The sequence below is a fragment of the Trichosporon asahii genome (assembly GCF_000293215.1).
Source record: "Trichosporon asahii var. asahii CBS 2479 unplaced genomic scaffold scaffold00050, whole genome shotgun sequence".
In the NCBI taxonomy this organism is placed as follows: domain Eukaryota; kingdom Fungi; phylum Basidiomycota; class Tremellomycetes; order Trichosporonales; family Trichosporonaceae; genus Trichosporon; species Trichosporon asahii.
Window position 1 is genome coordinate 2,058,565 of NW_014040874.1, and position 8,671 is coordinate 2,067,235.

Genomic DNA, 8,671 nt, shown 5'->3' on the forward strand with positions numbered 1-8,671 from the left:
AGACGGTGGTCGTGGTCCAGGTCTCAGGTCTGGGTCTTGGAATGCGCTCAAGCAGGAGCAGTGCAAGTCCAAACGTCGAGTGCACACACGTCAGGCGCCCGGCACTCAGGAAGCAGGTGGTGTCGGGGCGCCAGGCGTCAGACGTTACCACGTCCCAAAGTCTTCCCGGGTCCGAGAAGACAGGATCAAACGTATGTGCCAGGTCCACGAGACCAAGCTTTCAAGTTGAGGTTCCAAACTTTCGTTCAAGGTTGATGTACGTGGGTCCGCCTGAGCTTGAGTGGCCGATGTTAGCTTGTGATAGTGATCGAGAGTGGTACGTGTCGGGTCGCGAATGTGATCAGAGCAAGTGCAAGCAGAGTCGTGTTGAGTGTTCACGAGGCTGACTGATGCTGACAAGTGCAAGATGCATTGCCCGCTGCGCGCTGCGCCGGCTGCGAGCCAAGGGCCAGCCGCGGTGTCCTTGGTTCGGCACCGATCCTCAATCCTCCAAGCCTCTGTACATGAGCGCGAGTCGGGCTGGCGGCCGGCAGCCGGTACCATTTGGCGTGGCTGATGGCTTGGGGGACCCACGTCGCCTACGCCTTTGTCTGCAGCTGGGCAGTGAATTAAGGACTTTCCGGGCCGCCGGCGGCCAGTATCCAGGACTCGAGGAACATGGCGGGGAGGCATGCATGGCAGTTGGACTGACTGGGCAGTGCTCGAGATATCAGATGAGTGGGTGAGCGTACCAGGGATTGCGAGGAACACAGGGATTTCTGTTCAGGGTTCCGGGGCGGCCGTTGGCTTCACGCGTCAAGGAGGCGCTGCTTCGCGTCGCGGCTTCGGCAAGCCGACGGGCGCGCGCGGCCACGCCCGGACGCGCCCCGCCGCGCCTCCGCCCTCCGGCCTGCCTTGCCAAGTCTCCGTCCACTCTGCCGCTCCTTTGCCTCTAGGCGATCTCACATGGTCTCGCTACCACACTACATGCACTACTGCCCACGACAGCCTGTGTCTGACAGCAGAGGACAATGATGCAACAGACTGATGCATGCATCGCTATGTGAGTCATTCCTTACCTCATATCCCTCGCGGGGTCCGCAATGTCTACCAGGTGTGCAATGTGCCGCCCAAAGATTTTCCATGCCCAAGGAAGGGCACATGAAAAAGAAATCAGGGGCGAGGGAGGGAGGAGGGAGGGATAGGGAGATGGACGCACGACTAGCGCGCAACTTCATAGGGAGCGCAGGGTAGGACAGAGGGGAGCGGGTGCCGCGGGACTGCCCGTTCATCCTTCCTCCCCTTGGTCCACTCGACGCTCATGCACTCATGGCTGCAACGCACAGTCAGCGCACGAGCGTCCTGTCAATGGGATGACTGATGGATCGCTCTTTGCGCATGACTCGAGCTGTGCACTCCCTCCTGCCTCCGATGCTAAAACGTCTCTGCACTGAGGTTCCCCTTTCGACTGTTCCTGACGCGCTGACGCTCGCCCCCTTGACATGCTGCTCGCGCAGATGAGTGTCCATGCCCAACATGAAACGGACAGGCTAAAGGTGCCAGGCACAGGGGCACTTTATCAAAGAGAATTGAACACCGTGCAAAGCCACGGATAACTCTGCGAATCTGATCTGTGTGCTGACGCAATCTCTGCCCAGACATTGAACTGTTGTGATGCATGCAAGAATGTTGCGTCTATGCCTAATGCTGATGGTTAATGCTGCTTGTGCTATAGATGTGTTGTTCCCGGAATTTTACTTTTGCTTCTTCCTTCTCTCTGCTACGTCCCATGCAACCCCCGTCATTCCCCTAGTCATTCACCAGCACATGAACCTCACGTCACCACCTGTCCCGTGGTGACTGGCTGCACTGTCCTCTCCATCTTGTCTAAATGGTCTTCGTGTCGCGAGTCTTGGCTCGCCTGCCTTTGGGTCTCGACAGGGCTGTATGCCGGCGCTCCTGATGGCGTGTGCTTCGACCGGCGGTTCCGGCGCCCGCAGCTTCCTCAGGAAATTGAGGTAGTGTCTGTTCGGCCTGTATCCGGCGTGCTCCTTCGTGCCCCCGTCGTCACAGGTGTACACGTCAAGATCAACGTCGCGGCCAGCCTTGATGTCGACGAGCAGGCGTGCACCGCGCACGGCCTTGTCGTTCGCTTTTTCGTCTGTAAGCGCGCGCCACGTACGCTCAACTTCGTACGCGTCGTCGCACCGCCCGGCCTGCGCGAGGTTGACCATTAACTGACCCACTGCGCGAGAGCTTAGGGCGATGTTCTTCGAAACAGCCGCCCTGAACGTAGCCATGCCAGCATCCACTTGCCCGTTCTTCAGCAGCGCAGAGATGATCAGCGAGCTGGTCTTCTCAGCCGCAGGAATGCCGCGCTCGAACATGTCGTGCACGACCGCGAGCACTGGCTCGAGCCCCGCAGCTCGTGAATTCTTCACGAGGGCAGACAGGACGCGCTCGTAACCTGTTCGCGCTTGGTCTGTTGGTAGTTCCTTCAGCAGCGCGAAAGCCAGCGCACGTCGACCGCGATGACTGGACGCCGCGAGAACCGGAAGTGCAGCTTCGATGGCAGCAACGGGCAGCTGGTCGGGAGAGATGCGCTTCGCGAGTCGAAGTCCCTCTACAGCGGATCGCGATCCCGTCGAAGACATTCCCCGCACCAGAGCCGTGATGAGGTCGCTGGGAGGCGCCTCGTCCCAGAGGTAATCCTTCACATGCCTGTCGAGCAGAATCGCGCGAGAGACCGTCTCGGTGGCAGCGATGCGCTCGATCAGCCGCAGGAGCTGCTGCTTCGGGACAGTCAAGCCATCAGACTGAAAGTCGGCGTAAAGTCGGGAGGCAAAGAAGATCTGGCCACGCGAAACGGCCGCGGCGAACAGGCGGTTCCACGTGGGGGCGGTCGAGTGCAACCAGCGATGCTGCTCGGGCGGATCAGCAGCACGCACGAGAGGGTACAGTCGATAAGCAGCTCGGTACGAGTTGTCGGAGATAGGGCAGGCAAGAACGAGGTCGAATATGCGAGTGAGCAGTGGAGGCGAAAGGCGCCCGCCGTTCCTGCTAAACGACCAAACGTCGTCAGCGAGCTTGAAGACAAGGTGGTCGAGTTCGGCCGGGCGGGACGCGAGCTGCTTCACCGTTCGCCGGATGAGGGGCTCAGCATTGCCCTCTTTGGCCATGGCAAGATGGCAGAGCTTCACGAGTGCCTCGAGGTCAGCAGCACTCGTGTTGTCCTTGCTCAAAATGCCCGAAGCCACTTTATAGACGTCGTCGGTCGTCGACGCTGTGTCCGCGAGCATCCGCACACGACCCTCCACGGGCAGCATTTTACGAACGATGCCTTGGACAACACCCTCAAACACGGCAGCAGCGGCGTCCGCGCCACCTTCCCGGAGCTCAGCCGCGAGGGCCATTGCTGTCGATTGTGAGCGCTCGGCGCCGTCCTCTCCTTGCGCTTTCCAGGCTTGACGAAGATGACCAATCGTGCGCGAGATCAGGAGCGGACGAATGTTGATGTTGCGGGCGAGACACCAGGCTGCGAGACGAAGGGAAGACTCGAGGAGATCGATAGACTTGTGCTTCGCCATAGACACGATGCGACCAGCCTGCTCGTCGAGACCTTCCCCGCCGCCCAGCTCGATGAGCTCTTCCAGTTTCTGGTGGACGAGCGGAATGTTGTTGCGATGGCGGAAGGCCGATACGACGAGCCATTCACGTCGGATGACAAGCGAGACGTGAGAGAGATCGTCCCCGACCAGGTTCTTCAAAGAGCCCCAAAGCCAGTCCATCGTCTTGTAGTCGATCGCTCGCTTTACACCGCCCGGACCGCGAATCTGGCGGGCCGCAGAGGTGAGAGCGGATTCAAGAGCTTCTTCGACGAGTGAGAGTCCGAGGGCACCGGCGTCCATGTCGCACTGAGCCGCTAGTGATAACAGATCCCCTAGCCTTCCCCCCTTTACACTATCATCGGCTTGCAGCTGATGATTGAGTAGAGCCGAAAAGACATCGTCTGGTACGTCTTTCAACATGTCAGGATGAAGAGCTGTGTAAATCTCCCAGGACTGGTCGGGGGACTCGGAAAGAATCGCGATAGAGAGCTTGTGCATGTGTCGCAGAAATGGTTGAGAGTCGGGAGACCATGGTAGTGGCGGTGGAAGAGGAAGGTTGGGCATTTGCATTTGCTGCAAGATCGCGATCGGAGGCACCGGTGCTCGAGGGTGCACAACACTCTTCCGTCGGAGTCGGGAGTCATTAGCACAGCAAGTGCAGGAGAACCATCTTGAGCAGCTTGGCCCTGGGGGAGGCCGCGCTGAAGCTATTCGCCTCTCCGAAACGAAGACAGCGCGAGCCAGTCCGTTGAGCGGTCGCATTGTCGAAAGGAGGAGGGTGGTGAGGGGGAGAGGAGCAAGCTGAAAGATGAGCTACCGTTCACTGGAGAAACGCACCTATTCTGCTGCTTTGCTCTTTCCCCCTGGTTCTCGTGATATTCGGTAGCTTGAAGAAGTAGTAGTTGCTAGCTGAGAGATGTTGACAAGGGCTTTCCGTAGGTGACTCGCCCTCGTCGTATGAGCGTCAGGTGATTTTTGAACGAAGACTAAATTTCCACGTGGCTAATCGTGCCTGAGAGTGGCCACCGTAGATGACGCCCATGTTAGGTGGTGAGGTCTTCCTCGTATCTGACAAGTTGTCTTGTCTTCCTCGCGCCTCAAGCCTTAAGCCTTCCTTCCTCGATGCGCATATGCGCAGACATGGAAGGGTTATGTCCCAACGTTGTTGTTTTTCTTCTACCTTCATCTTCATCAAGCTCTCATTCAGCAACGAATCACTTCGAACCACGTACTAGGGCATTCCACTGGCTCCGCTGAAGCAGTGGTACGGCCGGTACGGACACCATCCACGCACAGCACACCTCGCAGAATGAGTCACCTTCCCGCCCAAAGCAAAGAAGCCGCAGGCCGTGCCCCTCTAAACGTGAATTAATCACAACCTTGGGCGGAGCCATATGCTGACTTGACAGGGCGGAGGCGGAGCGGACAGGAAGCGTCGAGCAAGACCCGCTTGCTGATGACGCACTGCGCAAGAGCACGACGTCGGGACTTCCTTCTAAGAAACCATCTTACACACATTCAGTCCACTCGCCAACACCACACAGTGCTACAACTACCTTCCCTGCAGCTCTTTTGCGACGCAGCCACACGCCAGGACCTTCTCGCCCCTCAGCTGATCATGCAGGCGGGAATGGCTTCCCTCTGGGTGGTGGTGTGAGCTCAATCGCTGCAGACCAAAGGATCGAGTTCATGCCCTATGACACCCCATCGCGCTCGGTGAGCTAGAAATGGGAACACCCGCTGACGGAAGAACATAACGCGCCATCAATTCGACAGATCTGCCAGGCGGGCGAAGACACCGGGTCCGGGTCCCCTATCTGCATTCGAACGAGAACCCCTTCAGCCAGAACGCCAAATTCAGCCTTCTTGGATGGACATCGGAAACGAGGCTCAGGATCCTTTTGCACAGCAGACGCTCCCCGCTGCCGTTCCAGACCACTTAGCCAATGCGGCCCCGACCCTCAACCATCAGTCCGCGCGCGGAGAAAGTGCCCGAGTCAACAGCCACCATACGCCTCATGCCGGTGATAACCGTGCACTGGTTCAGGTTGATAGGCAGCAAGCCTTCCGTAGGAGCGACAACACTGACGGAGGTGTGGAATCATTCGACGATATTATCGGCGGCATCGGAAAGGGTCGCCAGGGCAATGCCCACCTCAGCGAACAGGTAAGTGTGCTGCGCGGCGTTGCTGATGCCGTGGACCTTCATCGCCTTCTCCGATCGTTGGACCGCTCTCGGCAGTCAGTCGCTTCAAGACATCTGGAGCAGCGTGCAGGAGCAGTGCAAGTACAACGAGTTCTTCCCCCTTAACGATGTCAATGAGATACTTGATTCTCATCGATGTGCGTACACCCATCAGTGCTAGCTCACACCTCAGCTTCCATGGAAAAGTCACTGCAGGATATGAAGACGTTCACCGAACACTCCGCTGCAGGTTCGTTCCTGCCAGGCTTAAACAAGCTGACCCCTCAGAGAGACAGCAGCTCGTTGAAAAAGCTCAAAGTGTACTCAAGAAGATGAGGAAGAAGACTGAGAAGTACGACGATGCTCGCCAGAAGGTGATCTCGTCGGTCGCACAGCGGCCGCCTAAGCGCAAATTCTGTCCACTCCTGTGATCCTGTATCACCACGCCACGCAACTGTTGTAAGATTTGCTGTAAGATAGAATTAGTGGCATGCTGTACGTATCTGCTGTAAGTATCGATGATCCGTGCTTCACAGACGTCATGATTTACATTTTACGTACACTACGAGCTTCTACGCATGTTCCCACTCTTAGTTAGCCTTCACGGGCTGCATCTGCGAGTCGAGCTGGGTCTGGCCCTTCTGGGGGTGAACGGTGGAGGGAATGGCCTTGTCAACGAAGAGCTCCATCTTGAGGTCGACGCTGTGGGGGTCCTCGAGGGTGCCGACCTTGAGGTAGCGGACGCCCGGGGTGGCCGAGGGGTCGCTCCAGAGAGGAGTGCCGCAGTCGCCGCAGAACGAGCGGGTCATGGGCTTTCCGCTGCGGGTGGAGTTGTCCTGGTAGACCTTGGGGGTTCCCTTGGTGACCTTGACGTCGTCTGGGGAGACCTTCAGGTTGAAGGAGCTGGGATGTTAGAGAGGGATGGCTGCGGTGACTTACCCATCCGTGGCCGTCTTCTGGCAGTTGTAGCAGTAGCAGGCGATGCCGTCCTTGGTGTCGTTGGCCAGGTCGAACTGGACGTTTCCTGAACTGTCAGACACCCATCCTCGTTGCTCTGGACGCTGTGGACTCACCGCAAAGGCAGGATCCGTGGCGAGTCATGGTGATGGGTTTGGTTGGCTTGGTGGGCTGTCGGATGCAGATGCGGGGAACACTCTCGATCGTGGGGACGAACGCTGCCCGCTCTTATATGGAAGGCGATGGGCGACCTGGACGTTGCTCGGTTGTGACCGATGACGATACGGATAAACCATGGCGAGGTTACCGATCTGCCGGCGCAGTGGCTTGCCTGAACCCCAGTCCTCAGCCAACATGCCGAGAGCCTGGGTCTGGTGGAGGCCGCCTTGACCCGGTTCCGTGGCTTGGGTAACCCCATCCAAGGCAAAGTGATCGCGCGAACGGAGACTAGCGAGGCATCACCTGATCAGTATCGAGTGGAAGAGCACCGCTAGTTCGAGTAGGGACGAAGCGAGTCATGGTGGGTGGGGTGAGGAGGCCTGTGGCTGACGTGGGTGGTGGATGACCGACGGTTAGGCAGCAAAGGTGGGCGTCGACGGCGGAAGTGAAGTGTCCACGACAGCTTGGCAGCGGGAGCGGAGTGTTAACAGTCGACCATGAAGAAGGATTAAGTGGGAACTAAGAAATGGAGAGACAGTTTGTGTTATATATCCATCTGATCACCGGCGAGGTCCTCGTTCACTTTCCACCACTGTCGCAGATGGTGACGCAGGTTCGCACGCCGCACACAAGCCCAAATTCCTCGAGCTCGTGTGCCCGTCAGCACTGCCACAGCTGAACAGATCAGGGCACAGACACGCTCGACCCAGCCAGGCTGCCCCAGAAGGCGACCACAATGCAAGGAGTGTCGTCAGAAGCAGTCGTGCGACGAGGTTTCATCTGGTCTGATGGTGGAGAATGCATGACGGATAGCGTTTCAGAAACAATCGGTGACCATCAGGGCGGCGCCATTGAACGGACGCAAATGAGCAAACTAGGCGTGGCCCCGGAGACGCGCCTATATTTGTTAGGCCGCGGTGCTTGTTGTTCGTTCCTGGCGGCCAGGCTGACCGGCGCTCATACTTCCAAGTCTTCTCGCCAACCACATCGCCGACTCCGTCACACAACCACTCCTCCGACCACACTTTCTTTCGTAGTCTGGCCCCACATCATCGGCCTGAAAACCGGCGACGAACTGGCTGTCAGGGCACAAGGCGCGCATCTCTGCTGCCTTTTCTCCTCGTGATCCACCCCCACCCCCTCTCGTCGACGCGTCACGCCACCGGACCAGATGATCTAAATGCCTGCAGCGAATGGCCTTCAAAATGGCCAGGAGGCGAACAAAGCCGGTTCCTCCTCTGCGCTGGCCAAGAACAGCTTCGAGCGCCCGACTGTCTCCATCACGTTGCCCAGCGCGCCGGCTCTACCAGCGCCAATAAGTCTGGAATCCAAGCCGACTCTCAAGTCTCGGATTCCCCCCGGAACACTGCCGCCGAAGCCGGCAACGGCAGTTGCTAGCAATGGTGACAGGGACTGGGATGCGCGACCGATGGCGGGTCCGTCGCGCCCACGGTCGAGGTCGCGCGAGCCTCTGCGTGAGCGCGACCGTGACCGCGAACGCGATCGGGACCGAGGCAGGGAAAGGAGGCGATCGCCGTCACCTCCACCGCGGCGGCGGTCGCGGACCAGGTCGCGGGATCGCGACCGCGAATGGGAAAGGTATCGCGACCGTGAACGCGATCGCGATCGCGATAGGTACCTCCGAGACCGACGCGACTGGGACGACCGAAGAGACGACCGCGATCGCTACGACCGCTACCGACGCGGGTACTCGCCCGAGCGGCGGCGATCGCCTGACCGCCGCTACTACTCGCCGGAGAGGAGGCATTCGAACGAGAACCCC

General features: G+C 58.8%; 3 protein-coding genes across 3 annotated transcripts; 1 reads left to right on the forward strand and 2 right to left on the reverse strand.

The window, feature by feature from the left end:
- Window positions 1-1,796: 1,796 nt before the first annotated feature.
- A1Q1_01968 (uncharacterized protein) lies at window positions 1,797-4,349 on the reverse strand (the record flags this gene model as incomplete). Its single annotated transcript, XM_014324976.1, has 1 exon — window positions 1,797-4,349. The coding sequence occupies one exon, from the start codon at window positions 4,347-4,349 to the stop codon at window positions 1,797-1,799; it is 2,553 nt and encodes an 850-aa protein (XP_014180451.1).
- A 547-nt stretch (window positions 4,350-4,896) lies between these two features.
- Window positions 4,897-6,203, forward strand: A1Q1_01969 (uncharacterized protein; the record flags this gene model as incomplete). The annotated part of the gene is made up of 5 exons (XM_014324977.1): window positions 4,897-4,950; window positions 5,004-5,303; window positions 5,431-5,754; window positions 5,834-5,930; window positions 5,980-6,203. 5 exons carry the CDS (start codon window positions 4,897-4,899, stop codon window positions 6,201-6,203), a joined length of 999 nt encoding a protein of 332 aa, XP_014180452.1.
- Window positions 6,204-6,362: 159 nt separating this feature from the next.
- On the reverse strand, window positions 6,363-6,873 carry A1Q1_01970 (uncharacterized protein; the record flags this gene model as incomplete). The annotated part of the gene is made up of 3 exons (XM_014324978.1): window positions 6,363-6,659; window positions 6,712-6,785; window positions 6,846-6,873. 3 exons carry the CDS (start codon window positions 6,871-6,873, stop codon window positions 6,363-6,365), a joined length of 399 nt encoding a protein of 132 aa, XP_014180453.1.
- Window positions 6,874-8,671: the final 1,798 nt, after the last annotated feature.